The 14463-nt window shown below is 35.6% G+C and overlaps 3 protein-coding genes across 9 annotated transcripts in view; 1 reads left to right on the top strand and 2 right to left on the bottom strand.

Annotated features, from left to right (window-relative positions):
* The window catches only part of LOC111465606 (serine/threonine-protein phosphatase PP1-like), a 3711-nt gene extending 1285 nt beyond the window's left edge, over nucleotides 1-2426 (top strand). For all 3 annotated transcript variants that reach the window (XM_023110078.1, XM_023110077.1, XM_023110075.1), the window contains 3 exons: nucleotides 1059-1618; nucleotides 1866-2057; nucleotides 2174-2426. In XM_023110078.1, coding sequence (XP_022965846.1) covers nucleotides 1059-1618; nucleotides 1866-2057; nucleotides 2174-2197 — 776 coding nt within the window. In that variant the 3' untranslated portion in view covers nucleotides 2198-2426. The remainder of the gene's footprint in view (nucleotides 1-1058; nucleotides 1619-1865; nucleotides 2058-2173) is intronic.
* Nucleotides 2427-2493: 67 nt separating this feature from the next.
* Nucleotides 2494-5953, bottom strand: LOC111465618. Of its 4 annotated transcripts, XM_023110092.1 has the most exons (7): nucleotides 5811-5953; nucleotides 5033-5109; nucleotides 4754-4937; nucleotides 3753-4072; nucleotides 3248-3419; nucleotides 2716-2899; nucleotides 2494-2675 (listed from the first exon to the last, which is right to left on the bottom strand). In XM_023110092.1, exons 2-5 carry the CDS (start codon nucleotides 5098-5100, stop codon nucleotides 3293-3295), a joined length of 699 nt encoding a protein of 232 aa, XP_022965860.1. In that variant the 5' UTR covers nucleotides 5101-5109; nucleotides 5811-5953; the 3' UTR covers nucleotides 2494-2675; nucleotides 2716-2899; nucleotides 3248-3292. The 4 variants fall into 4 exon arrangements, with proteins under 4 accessions (XP_022965860.1, XP_022965856.1, XP_022965858.1 ...); XM_023110088.1 differs by having other exon boundaries at nucleotides 4754-5109; XM_023110090.1 differs by having other exon boundaries at nucleotides 2778-2899; nucleotides 4754-5109.
* A 3428-nt stretch (nucleotides 5954-9381) lies between these two features.
* On the bottom strand, nucleotides 9382-11823 carry LOC111465724 (dormancy-associated protein homolog 3). Of its 2 annotated transcripts, none has more exons than XM_023110239.1 (3): nucleotides 11599-11823; nucleotides 11056-11214; nucleotides 9382-9801 (listed from the first exon to the last, which is right to left on the bottom strand). In XM_023110239.1, the coding sequence occupies exons 1-3, from the start codon at nucleotides 11714-11716 to the stop codon at nucleotides 9701-9703; spliced, it is 378 nt and encodes a 125-aa protein (XP_022966007.1). In that variant the 5' UTR covers nucleotides 11717-11823; the 3' UTR covers nucleotides 9382-9700. The 2 variants fall into 2 exon arrangements, with proteins under 2 accessions (XP_022966007.1, XP_022966006.1); XM_023110238.1 differs by having other exon boundaries at nucleotides 9382-9797.
* Between the last annotated feature and the right edge of the window lie 2640 nt (nucleotides 11824-14463).

Genomic DNA, 14463 nt, shown 5'->3' with positions numbered 1-14463 from the left:
GGGGGGGGGGGGGGGGGGGGGGGGGGGGGGGGGGGGGGGGGGGGGGGGGGGGGGGGGGGGGGGGGGGGGGGGGGGGGGGGGGGGGGGGGGGGGGGGGGGGGGGGGGGGGGGGGGGGGGGGGGGGGGGGGGGGGGGGGGGGGGGGGGAAGAGCAGACATGGGGACTTGGGTTAGGGCGCAGTGTAACTAAGAGAGTCATTCCATTTAGGGTGAGCCCGTGTGTCCAAGGCAATTGGTCAGACGACGACGAATGAACTTGTTAGATTAGTATTAGCCGCCTCTCCCGAAAGAAAATGGGATAATAGAAAGAACGGGAATTGCGGGAGCTATGGGATTGGTAAGGATTGGTGTTTAGTTTGTGGGTTTTAAAGGTTTTGGTGTTTGGAGTTGGTAGAATTGACGAACTTGTTGTTTAGGTATTGTTCATTGTGGCTTGCAAAAGCTTCAGCTATGGAGTTTGTAGGATTAGCAAATGTGTAGTTTGGACGAGTAAATTCACGTGTAGGCTCGATTTTGTATTCTAAGCTATATAAACTCAATCTACGAGATATCTTTTCATTTCTTCAATGAAAAGTTTTGTTTCTCGTTCTTAAAAGCCTCTAATCGGCAAGATGAACATTAAACACTCGGGTTATTTGTCTTGATGAATCAAGCTTTCGTGCGTGCCGATGAACACTAAACACTCCCTTAGGTTATTTGTCTATGTAAATCTTAATGAATCAAGCTTTCGTGCGTGCCGATGAACACTAAACACTCCTATAGGTTATTCGTCCATGTAAATCTTGATGAATCAAGCTTTCGTGCTGATGAACACTAAACACTCCCATAGGTTATTCGTCTATGTAAATCTTGATGAATCAAGCTTTCGTGTGTGTCGATGAACACTAAACACTCCCTTAGGTTATTTGTCTGTGTAAATCTTAATGAATCAAGCTTTCGTGCATCCCAAATGCTCGACTCTTGATGCAATTTTTGCCTTTTCGTTTCGATGCTTTTGAATTATAACCTCGTTTCATATGCTGCATCTTGTTAAATCTGGGCTCTGCTGGCTTATTACAGGTGATGTTCATGGTCAATACAAAGATCTTCTTAGATTATTCGAGTATGGTGGGTACCCTCCTTCTGCTAATTATCTATTTCTTGGCGATTATGTCGACCGAGGGAAGCAAAGTTTGGAAACGATATGTTTACTTTTGGCGTACAAAATACGACATCCAAATAAAGTATTTCTCTTGAGGGGGAACCACGAAGATGCGAAGATCAACCGAATCTATGGCTTCTACGACGAATGTAAAAGGAGGTTTAACGTTAGGCTATGGAAAATATTTACTGATTGTTTTAACTGCATGCCTGTGGCTGGACTTATTGATGACAAGATCCTTTGTATGCATGGAGGAATATCTCCAGATTTGAAAAGTTTGGATCAGATTATGCAACTTCCGAGGCCTACCGAGATTCCCGACAACGGCCTTCTCTGTGATCTGCTTTGGTCCGATCCTGATCCTAGTATTCAGGGATGGGCAGACAGCGATCGGGGCATTTCATGTACTTTCGGAGCAGATCGAGTGGTTGAATTCTTAGAAAAGAATGACCTTGATCTCATTTGTCGTGGTCATCAGGTAAACAAGCTTGTTCGTTAACTCTATATGAAATGTTGCCTTTTGTGTTTCGAAGCGTTCTTGTTGTAGTTTACAGACAGAGACTGCCCGTAGACGAGGAGTATAAACTGCAAATATTTCGATCTTTTGCTTCGTAATCACTGTTACGAAAACCAGTTTCTTGATCAAACAACTAGGATAAGTAGAGGATGGATATGAATTGTCCTAGATGTTTAGAGTTTTGAGTTCTGTTCATTCTATTACACAGGTGGTGGAGGATGGATATGAATTCTTTGCCAAAAGAAGATTGGTCACAATATTCTCGGCTCCAAACTACGGTGGAGAGTTCGACAATGCAGGTGCTCTATTGAGCGTCGATGAATCTCTAGTTTGTTCTTTTGAGATATTGAAACCCGAGCTAAACCCCTCAGGAAGTAGTTCAGGTGTAATCCTTAAAAAGGTATGATCCAAACATCTTCCTCTAACATCTTACTTTCGATTTCAGCTCAACATTGTCAAATAGAGCTCGTGAATCTTGTTATGTCGAAAGTTTACCTCATATATTTTCTCAAGCAGCCTCCCAAAATTGGAAGAGCTTGATTACACAGAGGAACTCCTTTTCGATCCTAGGAAGACGAAGACCAAGCTCGAGTTGTTCATAGTTTTCAAGCTTGTAATGACCATCATGACGGAGTTCGGTCGATCGAAGCTGTAAAAATCGAGTATGTCTATGTCCCGGTATTCAAACAGGTGGTAGATTTAGAAGTTGTGTGTGTAAAGAGAGATGTTTCTTCCATGATGATTATAAGTGATTGAATTTCTTTTCTTTAATCCTTTTGATTGAATTCCACAGGCTTTTTTTCCGTTCTTTTCTTCTTAAATTCACTAACAAAAGCATAATTCTTTGAACAAACCCTAATGATATTCCAAACAACAAGAAGGGGAAAGAAAGAACACAATCAAATAAATATGAAGACTTTTAAACTTAAAGAACTTACCAAGTCAATGAAGCTCTGCTTCAACAGTTACACAGCAACAAACTGTTATGGTCACCAAAATTCTTGTACGAGTAATGAACCTTTTCAACAAAAAAAAGAGAGATTTTCTCTTAAATACACAATCCATAGAATTTTATCACAATTTCCAATCCTTTCTACCATTGTACAACTAGATAACTCACTTTTCTTTTATCTTTTTCTCCTTCATTTTAACGGAAGGGCTACCATGGCTGCTACTTTTTCGAATTTTTCGAGTATTAGAACTTGTGGAAATCAGAATCGAGTTTTCAGCCACGTGATGAACCTAAATGAATAAAAGTGAGAGAAGAAGAATACGATGAAGCGACGAGCAAACGAGTAACCTAAATGAATATAAGCGAGAGAAGAATAATACAGTGAAGCAAACGAGCAACCTAAATGAATATAAGCGAGAGAAGAAGAATACAGTGAAGCAAACGAGCAACCTAAATGAATATAAGCGGGAGAAGAAGAATACAGTGAAGCAAACGAGCAACCTAAATGAATATAAGTGAGAAGAAGAATACAGTGAAGCAACGAGCAACCTATATGAATATAAGCGAGAGAAAAAGAATACAATGAAGCAACGAGCATACGAGCATTATAAGTTAATAGAAAAGAGATATGGTTTTACCTTGCAAAATCGACAAACAAAGTTTCTTAAGATGTGAGGTTACAGTCATCTTCTACTTCTTTTCCTGATTCCTTGAGTGCCAAGAGAATTCGGACTCATACTTGCTTCCATTTTCTTCGTTGCTCGTCGAATAGCATCGTATTTCTGGCGCTGGATATGACTTTTCCTTTTGCTGCATTATAGACATTATAAGAATAGAACACATGAAAATAAACAACTAGAACATTTTGAGTCTAAAACTCCTTTCCCCCTTTCCTTCCAACATCAAACACTAATAAGTAACATAGTTTCAATATTTAAGTCGATCGAGTAATTATTTGAACTAAGAACACGAGCCCTTGCTAACTACATTTCGAGTTTTACCTGTCGCGTTACCGGACCCATCTTATTGAAGCTAATACCTAAAGCCTAGCCATTGACAAACTTGAAGAAATGAAGGGCCAAAATTTAGTGCAAGCCAGGGAAAACAAAAGACCAAGAAGTGAAAATGGTTAGCTTCCTCAACCTTGCAAGGAGAAGCCCAGCTGAAAGCACCATGGAACTGATCAGCCAAGAAACCTGTTCACGGAAACTCATTTCTTTCACCCATTGCTGGAAATCCTCTAAAACACCCAAGTGCCCTGTTCTTTGCGAAACCACTACAGATGGTGAAGACTTCCACGAATTAGCAATGGAGTCTAGTCTGGCTTTACTACCATAGCAAGAGGTTTCGTCGTTCGGAATCTTAACTGAAAAACCTGCAGCACTGCAAAGCTGCGTCCCATTTGAAACCCATTCAGAAGCCCTGCCACACACAAAGTCATTCACTCCGCACGGTGCTAGAACCTGAACCATAAAATCTAATCAATTTAGTCTTGCATTGTGGGCAAGGTTCGAGTTCGTGCTTTTACTTCTCATTACGTTGGTTAAGAGAACATCATGCATGTAGAAAGATGGAAATAACAAACTAACAAAATTGAACGACGTTCCATCAATTTTATATTATGAAATAACTATAAAAGTTACGTTAAACTATAAATTTAGTCCTCAATGTAACATGCCCATTTGATAAACTTCACCTGAGCTGGAATGATGTGCTAGACAACTAAACACAACGATGGTATAATCTAAATAGAAGCATTAATGTATAGTTTACTAGCAATTAGATGACATTTTATTTTTCCTTCTAAAATGAGTGCCATTACCTATGTGCCTCTAAGACAGTCAACTTTTGGAAACCTCATATGTACCTCTAATGACTATCAGTTTTTTGAAACCTCATATGGTTAATCTTCCAAAGAATATCTAGGTCTGTGAGACCCCACATCGATTAGAGAAAGGAAGGAGTTCTAACGAGGACGTTGGGCCCCGAAGGGGATAGATTGTGAGATTTCACATCGGTTGGAGAGGGGAACGAAACATTCTTTTAAGAATGTGGAAACCTCTCCCTAGCAGACGTGTTTTAAGACCTTGAGAGGAAGTCTAGAAGGAAAAACTCAAAGAGGACAATATCTATCATCTGCTCACCTGTGTTTTAGCATCAACAGAAAAGTAAGCATCAGAGCAGGTGTTGAAGACTCTGTCGCAGAAAGAGGGACATATAAGAGGAGGTCCAGGTTGAATGCCAACTAGTGGATCACAAATCGAGCACTCCAGAAGTTCCCACAATTGCAAACATTCTTGGTTGCCTTCCCCTGTTGAAGCCAGCCTCCTAAAAGAAAGCAAAGCTGGGTATGTTTGAGCTACACCACAGCAAGTCTTCTTTCTGAAGACTCGACAAAGCGTCAAATCTTGTGCTTTGCTAACCTTTTTTGGAGGTTTTCCTTCCATTGCGAAGGGTGCGAAACGACCACCTTTTGAAACGCAGACATCATTTGATTCTCCTACAAGAAAAACACAGTTTTGTAAAACGAACCTTAATTTGCATTGTAAAAAAATTAAGAAATAAAGAAGAGGTAAAATAGTCTTCCTCTCAATATCCATGCTATGACCAGTAGAAAATGAAAAATACGGCATAGCCATTTCTTCCTTCCATGTAAAACAATCACAAATAAGCAAGGAACTAATTCAATATGATGATGAATCTAGTGATCCAAATTGGATATGAGACAGATATATAACTGAAGTTGATCCAAACTTGAACAACCTACAGATTGATAAGAAACTAATTCAATATGATGTTGAATCTAGTGATTACAATAATTTTTTGTGTTAGAAAAAATAAATCCTTTGCTCAGTGAGTAATGCTTTGATAAGAAACAAAAGACTAGATAAATTGAACGACACATCATCAGATTTCTCAAGTAGAAAATTAAAATCGGAAGGATCAAAACACTAATAATTTTCCAAATATCCAAACAATCTCGTAAGATTATATCCCAATTCGCAGAACCAAACCACAGCTGCAATTTCCGGGAAATCAGGCACAATAATGACAATTACACTCAAATATATTTCAATTCAACTCAATCATGAACCATTTTTAATGAATCTAACATGAACACATGCCTCATATGTAAACTACGTTGCAGAACAATCAAATAAAGAAATCGAGGAAGAAAGCAGATCAAGAAATGAAGTTTACCAGATGAAAAAGGAAGCAGCAGATTGAAATTTAGCATCATGAATAGGTACCAAATGTTCATATTCTTCGTCCTTTGCGCCATTTTTGGACTCGTTCGAGGCAAATTACAGTTCGCAGAAACTAAGAAAGAAGACGATACTCGTGATTGCAGAGAGGCGGACTTGTTGGCGCTGATGGATACTCCAAGGCCGAGAGTCCTTTTCTGTCGATTGGGCCCAGGCCCAGGCCCAACTCTAATTACTTAATGGGCAAATATTAATTTAATTTATTATATCGTCAAAAAAGGTCATTATTATACGTATTTAATTTTAAATTAAATAATAAAAATACCTCTAAAAAATAAACATAAACTTTCAAAATTTTCAATAATACTTTTAAACTTAAATAAAAATTAAAAAAATTATTATCATTAATTTTAGATGAAAATTGTTAATAATAAAATTAAAAAAATTCATTAATACCCTTCAAATTTCTTAAAAAGTTCAAAAATACTCTTACTTCGAGTACTGTGCTTAAGGGTACTAGTGTAATTTTTTAAAAATCATGGATATTTTTATGAATTTATACTTTATTTTTATTTGTATTTTCTATTTATTTTATTTTTAAAATATATGGTTTTAATTATTACACACAATAATTTATAATTATTACATATTTATATATCACTCTATTTATACTTTATATATACAACAATCATTAATTTAGTAAAAAAAAAAAAAGAAAAAGGATCTTTAAATATAGGGACAGTTATAAATATATTTTTTATTTATCTATTTTCATTATTTAAATTAAAAAATTATAAATATCAAAATTTAAGCACCAATAGGGGCTCATGAGTCTTTTTACACCGCCTTTCATAATCCTGCGTGGGCCCATAGGTATAATTTTTAATAATTTAGATGTTGGATATATTTTTGTAATTATTTCCCTTTGAAATTATGCTTATTTAAATGTCCTCCAATAATATAAATATTTTAAATAAATTCAAATATAATATGGTTGCATATATAAATAATTAAATAAAAATATATCAAATTCGCTATTAAATTTAGTGGAAGGATAAAAAAAAAATTAAAAAAATATTAAATTACAAAATTAGTTTTTATAAAAAAATATCCATTAAATTTTGACATCTGATTCGTCCGAACAAACCTACCTAAATGGAAGTGAACAGCCTCGAGCAAACCTTCAAATTTGAGAGAATAGAGATCGAAATATATTTTATTAACCTAAATGAAACAAGATACTCGGCGACTAAATGAGAGTGAATAGTCCTGATGTAACGGCTCAAGCTCACCGCTAGCAGATATTGTTCTATTTGGGCTTTCTCTTTTGAGTTTAAAAATGTTTGCTAGTGAAAGGTTTCCACACCCTTATAAACAGTGTTTCGTTCTCCTCCCTAACCAATGTGGAATTTTCACAAGCCACCCCTCTTCAAGGCCCTTGTTCCTTTCTCCAATCGATGTGGGACTCCACCAAATTCACCCCCTTCAGGGCTCAATGTCCTTCTAGCACAACGCCTTGTATCTACTCCCTTTAGGGAACAACTTCTAACGAGCTCTGAAACCATGTGTACCAGCCCAAGTATACTGCTAGCAGATATTATCCTCTTCGGGCTTTCCCCTCAAGGCTTTAAAACACGTCTATTAGGAAAATATTTTCACACCCTTATAAAGGGTATTTTGTTCTCCTCCCAAACTAACTTGGAATTCTCATACCCGAGTGCACCTTCATAGTAGGGTTCCACCAACCTAACCATTTTGAAAGCAATAATTGCTTGGAATCCACTTATAAGATATAGCCATCAAAGAAAAGATTATATTCCAAAATGTCTCAAATCCCCATGAACAAAATACATTATATATATATATTTATTTAATTAATTATTGACAAGGATGATCACTAAATGAATTTTGTTTTTTTATTTTTTATTTTTCATTTACCTTTTTGTAGTGGATTTTATTCAAATAAATTTGATATTTTAAAAAGTTGACCTAATTTAGGTTTTAATATACTTTAATTTATTAAATCTAAATATATCGAGGAGGCTTGAAATTCTTTTATTTGATAAGACTGTGTACATATAAAAATTAAAAACTTTAAATTTAATTTTTCAACTATTTAACTTTTTTTTTAAAAAAAATATTAGATGCTTTATAACTCTTCAAATTTTCATGCACAATGACATAAATACCCTTTGCGAGCTAGAACCTACAACTACACCGATCCCTCACTTCTCGGGACCACTCAAATAACCTCACAGTCTTTAGCGAGCTAATGGTTAGTTCAAAATATTTTATAATCATAATTTATATTAATTAATATTATTATAAATATTTCAAAATCAATTTGTGTAATAAAACATTTGTTTTTAATTTTAAATAGTTTCTTATTAAAAAAAAAAAAGCTTAAAATGAATTTTTAAAAACCACTTGAATTAAAAGAATTAAGAGATAATTCAAAACGGGCCCTAACCTAATTTTTAATTTGTATATTCTATAACTCAATCATTTTCCTTTAAAATTATTTATAAAGAATCCATAAATAAATTTAATAATAAATTAGACCTTAAAAATATTGTCATATTATTATTTTAAAAATTTATTATCATTTTAAAAATTTGCATCTAAAACAAATTTCGTATCATTTAGACCTATGAATTTCATACTTCATGACTTATTTGGTAAATTATCATTACAAACCCGAGCTAACAAGAACCATTAGGCACTTCTGTCTCTATATGTTCTCACATCGATCGGAAAGAAAGGTGTAAAAATGTATCTCCAACCAAACTTTAAAGGAAGCTCAAAAGCACAAAAAAGATAATATCTTCTTGTTATTCTTGTTAGACGAAAGAACTCTCTACAATAGTATGATATTATCCACATTGAGCATAAACTCTCGTGGGTTAGCTTTGAGGAGCCCAAAAGGTCTTATACCAATGGAAAGAATAAACTCATAATCATTTCATTAAATTAGTCGACGTGGAACTTTCATCATGCAACACTTCCAACAATAGATTTGCGCAGTTAAAACTGGTATCAAAGCCAGCACCGAACAATGTGTTAGCGAGTATGCTAGACCTTCAAGGGGGTGGATTTAAAGATCTCACATCGATCGGAGAGGAGAACGAAACATTCCTTATAAGGTAAGAAAACATCTCCCTAACAGCCCAATTTTAAAAACTTTAGGAGGAAGCTCGAAAGGAAAAACCAAAAGATGACAATATCTGCTAAAGTGAACTCGAGCTGTTACACTAAATGTTGACTTAATTCAAGAACGCATCTATCTAGCTATTCTTCTAATAGTCTAATACATTTCTACTTGAAGTATCGTTCTAAACGTCTATGGAAAGTCAAAGGTCATACGAACATTCACTAATAAAGAAGTAGCCCACCACCCAACTTTTACTTAATTAAATCCAACGCCTAACAGAATCCAAAAGCAAAACACTTCAAGGAATGGCATTAAAACCTGAAAAGAGCATCTGTCCAAAGCCATTGATTTGGTGCTTTGTAGCAACCATTCAAAGAAAACAGTGCTGTCTTGCATTAAGCAAAGCACTGTCCAATGGAAAACGAAAGACAATCAATCAATCAACCAGTGATAAGGTCCACATGAAAAGAACAACTTCCCTTTTACATTCCACTAACAAAACCAACAACATTGATACCTAATTGACAATAGTACCCTCATCTACGTACTCGAAATTACCATAATCTCCCTCGATTTTAGCTTCTTCCTCCTACAAGACTTATTCTAATACCCTTCATACTGAATTCACATGCATACTAATACAGTCACGTTACGATACACTAAGATTACACGAATATATGAAGGTTTTGGAGAACATTGTTGAAAGGGAATAAGAGAGCTCAGCTTATTAGATCTCACATGTTGTGAGGAGAAGAAGGGCTCCCGGGTCCACTATCGGTTGCCTTCGTGTATGTGTCGGAGATCGACCTTCTTCGAAACCGGAAGGACTCCCTACCTCCAAAAGGGAGAAATTACTTATAAATAAACACAAAGTTGAAAGATGATACTAAGAGATAGGAAATCAAGAATTAGTATTTGCATTGATTACTCATGAATTTACAGTTTCATGTAGAGAATTTATGAGGTATGAAATCAGAGACATAGCAAACAAGAACGGATTAAATCAATTTTCGATGTGAAAAACGAAAGATCCAAGAAAAGGCCACTAATAACAAGCTTTGAAACATCAAACCCAACAGCAAAACAACTTTATACAGAGAGTTTTCTATTGCTAATCGATTTCTAAACAATCCTTCTTTAGTTCAACGATGATACATGTTTTAACTATTAGAAACCACGAAACTTCACAATGGTATGATATTGTCCAGTTTGAGCATAAACTCTCATAATTTTGCTTTTGGTTTCCCCAAAAGGCGTCATACCAATGAAAATAGAGTTCATTACTTATAAATCCACAATCAACCCCTTGATTAGCTAATATGGGACTCCCAACATTCCTCAACATTAAGTAGTTAGTTTATTAGTTTAGCTATGCTCAAATTGTTATTTCTAAATGATTTTACTATCGTTCAAAGCAACCCATAAGAGCAAAAACTTAAGCAGTAAGGGTTTTGAAACAGAGAAACAATGATAATTAAGTTTGCAATAATTATTTCACAAGATCCAGATTTTTTCTTTGACCACCATGAATGTTTATGAAGTAAGCTCGACGTTTTCAAACTAAACCACAATTCCCACCTATTTCATTTAACTTCTTATAACAAATCAGCAGAACCACACGAAATACTTTTACTTGTTTGACAAAGACCAGCCAACCAACGAGCAAGGCAAACAACCTCCACAAAACAGGAGATTAGTCTATAACTATGTCCACTAGAAGAGAAGTAAGCAATGAATTTGAAAACGATTGAACTGAAAACTGCTAATGAAACCCCATAAATACGGTGGGTCAATGGATTAACTATTCAATGGCAATCGAATTTAAACAAACAGAAGCACTTTCAATGGAAGGATGCTCTTCAATCCAGGTTTAATTAGAACCATTTCTTTTCACCAAATACAACTACCGTTTTCTGTGCCTGTCCAATCATGAAGGCGATGCCATAACCAAAGGACAAAAAAACCCCCCTCGTGTAATTTTATTCCAATTTGTGTTGAAAGATAAAAGTGCATTTGGATTCTACATGAAGGGCATATTCGTAATTTCGAATAAAGAGGAAAGGGCAAAAAAGACGTCTCTGTTACTTACCAGAAAAAGGCGATGCCGGAGAACTAGATCCGGCCGGTGAAATAGGCGGCGAACCACACTGGTACCCTGGCGGCCTTAGTATCATGATACTCCTCGTGATCCTCACCGACGATTGTGAAGATTCTTCGCCGTACGATCTCGCGCTGCCGCCATCGAGCTCTGATCCAAAAAGAGTTCAATAAAAAATCAAGAAAAAAGAATAGTCAACATAGAAACTATGATTTTATGAAGTTCAAGGAATCGATTGAGCATCTTTTTCAGTTCAAAGGTACAGATCCTGTCAAATTTCGAGACAAATTCGAGCTGCTGGCTATTTTTCAAGCAAAATCAACGGTAGGTTTTTATTAAGAAATTTATAAAAAAAAATTAGAATCTCAATTCGATCATCAGCCTACAGCTTAAACCACTTTTAACCTAGAAAAATCAATCGAATACTCAATATTCCGTTATTGAGCTTAAAATTAGGGTTTCAAGTTGAAGTTCATCGAGTTCGACGACGTGTTCGCTATGGCAAGCAGTGGAATAAAAATATCCATAGCGTACCCTTGCTGCCGGAGCTATTTCGCCCAGAAAACGTGGAATGTTTACGAAGCTTGCCAAGGCCACTATCTGGCCGGGGTCCAGCGACGGTATCGTCCCAAAGCTGGTCAAGTAAGCCCATAAGGAACAGGAAACCGAAGAAAAAGAGTAAGAAATGGCTAAAGTTCCGTCACGGCGGAGGAAGCGGCGGTTCTCGATATTGAAGAGCCAAGAAGCGGCAGTGGGGAAGGTATTTAAAGAGAAATTTGGGGCGTTAAACATCGAACAAGTCGTGAGAGGTAGAGATGAAATCTGAACCGCTAGATTAATCTGGGAGACAGTGGATTGTACGGCTGATGAGAGGTGATGTTGAGGATAAGAACGTATTAACAAGTGGACCCCACGACGCGAGGATCTGGAAAGATAAGTGACACGTGGACTTTAAGGAGGATAGCGGGACCAGTTTTGCCGTCGGTGAAAATACTAAAATGCCCATTTTTTGAAAACCTATATATACAAATTTAAGGTTTAATTATATATATATAATCAGCTCTTAAATAAATAAATATTAAATTTTGTTCTAATAAATCATTTATCTGTCTAATTTCTTTTTTAAAAAATTAATATATTTTTACATAAAATTTATTTTCTGTACAGTAAAAAAAAGTAAAAATAAATTATCCTATGCTGTAAATTTGTCATTTTTCTTCTATTCCACGTCGATATTGACATAAATATTTTCGAACGTTAAAATTTAGCATTAGATCATAAAGTATAGCTTCGTCAACCTTTAATTTTCTCGATAAACCGAGTAATTAATTAACACAGACAACTTATTACTGAGGCACGATAATTATATAGTCGGTAGTTAAGTGTTGAGCTTAACAACGTGATACACTTCATTTCTTTAAACAATAACAAATAAAAAAATTAATTGATGGAATTGTTCGATCATATCGTTTGAGGACGACGATTAAGAACAGCATAAAGAACAGAATGAAACCCGTGAATAAAAAATACACGATGAGACATTGTTTAAATTGAAGGTTGCTACGATCATTCTAGCTGAAGTTACTATTGATATTGAAAACGTGTCTTATTTTTTAATTTATTTCGTGATGCAAAATCTATCGAGATAAAAAGAAAGTTGACTAATGATTTTTTTTCAATTTATTTTACAACTGGGTGCATATTATAATGATTTCTAAAATATCACTAGTTGTTATCACGACATATTAAAATATTGTAATTTAATAAACTTATAAATTAAACTATTCAAACAATTGGAACGAGCTCATCAAATTAATCTTATTTAAATAAATATACTAACAAAATAATTAAATAATTAAAGTTAAAGGTTCAAATTTAAAAAAAAAAAAAAAACCGTGGAAAAAAAGGATTCAATCGTCTTGGAACTAAACGAAGGACCTAGATACAAGGGCAAAGGTGGAAATATGCCCGAGCTAAAGTTGGTCCAGATTAGGTCGAACGAAGCCGACCAAATCTAGCCAAACCACTCCAAGGGTCTATTTGGACCCGGGAGAAGGATTATTGGACAAATAATCCAACGACCTACCTCGCTTTAGCTCGAGGCTGATGTGAGCCAAGTTTAGTCAAATCCCTCGATTAAGCTCATCTATTTCCGTGATAAAATAAATTAATTGTTGAATCACGTATAGATCAAGAATGTTCTTTTGACTTATTTTGAGATCACCTAAACATGAATTGAACTTTAAATTAAATTATTAGTATAGTTGAATTTTCATAAATATCATTTGGATGAATAAGACAAATGTTTATATATTTAAATATATGGTTTGATCATCTAATAAGACCATATTATATATGACAAAGATTAGGTATTAGGTATAATGAGGACCTTATAGTTAATAGAAAATAATAAAGTATTTATATAATGGTCTTTAACCATCATGATCTGCTTGAAGGCAAACTCTATTAAGCTACGTTAGCGAGGTTTTTTCATCTTCAACCGAGATTCCTTTTTCCTTTTGTCTCACGACTTGTCTCGAATATTCGCTCAAACTCATTGCACTCACGAGCATCATTTTACCCTTTGTTGACTTCATCTTCACGAAGTGTTTTCAACTCTGTGAATTTTAACTCTTGCAATTTTGACGACTTACTTGTCGCAACTTGACATTCCTTCTACATTAGGTTAAAGTTCTTTAAACGTGTCGTTTCGATCATCTCTCATTATCTTCTTTTTCGATTACTCAATTGTCCCACTTTTACATCAAGTCAAGAATTTATTAGAATGAGTTTTGACCTTTAATGGGGTCAAAACTTTCTTAGAAGTCTTATCGGATATAACCAAACGATTCGTATAACGGCCCAAGCCCACCGCTAGCAAATATTGTCCTATTTTGACTTTCTCTTTCGGGTTTCCTTTAAAACGCGTTTGCTAAGAAAAAATTTCTAACCCTTATAAATGGTGTTTCATCCTCCTCCCCAACCAATGCGGGATTCTCATAATCCACCTCCCTTCGAGGCCAACATTCTTACTAGCACACAGCCTCATGTCTACTCCCCTTCGGGAAACAACCTCCTCGCTTGCACATCGTCCAGTGTCTGCCTCTAATACCATATATAACAATTCAAGCTCACCGCTAACAGATATTGTCTCTTTAGGCTTTCCCTTTCGGGCTTCCCTTCAAGGTTTTTAAAACACATCGGCTAGGAAAAGATTTCCACACCCTTATAAATGGTATTTTGTTCTCCTCCCCAACCTACGTGAGATTCTCACCATTCTTGTTGCTTAACTAGGTCATAACCAACTTTAGAGTCAACTAACACTTCTAATACTAGTCATGCAACATATCTTAGGGCATAACAAGCTTAACGAGTCCATCGAGTACATCTAGGATGATT

This window comes from Cucurbita maxima, unplaced genomic scaffold (assembly GCF_002738345.1).
Source record: "Cucurbita maxima cultivar Rimu unplaced genomic scaffold, Cmax_1.0 Cma_Scf00029, whole genome shotgun sequence".
Taxonomy (NCBI): Eukaryota; Viridiplantae; Streptophyta; class Magnoliopsida; order Cucurbitales; family Cucurbitaceae; genus Cucurbita; species Cucurbita maxima.
This window is presented reverse-complemented; position numbering and strand designations above follow the sequence as displayed.

What these genes read in the sequence shown, in the direction of transcription:
- LOC111465618 (XM_023110088.1), bottom strand. Translation starts at nt 5,892, where the DNA reads ATGGCGCAAAGGACGAAGAATATGAACATTTGGTACCTATTCATGATG. An exon ending in GCTGCTTCCTTTTTCATCTG is followed by an intron (nt 5,110 to 5,810) that starts GTAAACTTCATT and finishes TTTTTCTTGTAG; the next exon opens with GAGAATCAAATGATGTCTGC. An exon ending in CTGTTGATGCTAAAACACAG is followed by an intron (nt 4,073 to 4,753) that starts GTGAGCAGATGA and finishes TTTATGGTTCAG; the next exon opens with GTTCTAGCACCGTGCGGAGT.
- LOC111465724 (XM_023110238.1), bottom strand. Translation starts at nt 11,716, where the DNA reads ATGGGCTTACTTGACCAGCTTTGGGACGATACCGTCGCTGGACCCCGG. An exon ending in AAATAGCTCCGGCAGCAAGG is followed by an intron (nt 11,215 to 11,598) that starts GTACGCTATGGA and finishes TTTTTGGATCAG; the next exon opens with AGCTCGATGGCGGCAGCGCG. An exon ending in TCCGGCATCGCCTTTTTCTG is followed by an intron (nt 9,798 to 11,055) that starts GTAAGTAACAGA and finishes TTTTGGAGGTAG; the next exon opens with GGAGTCCTTCCGGTTTCGAA.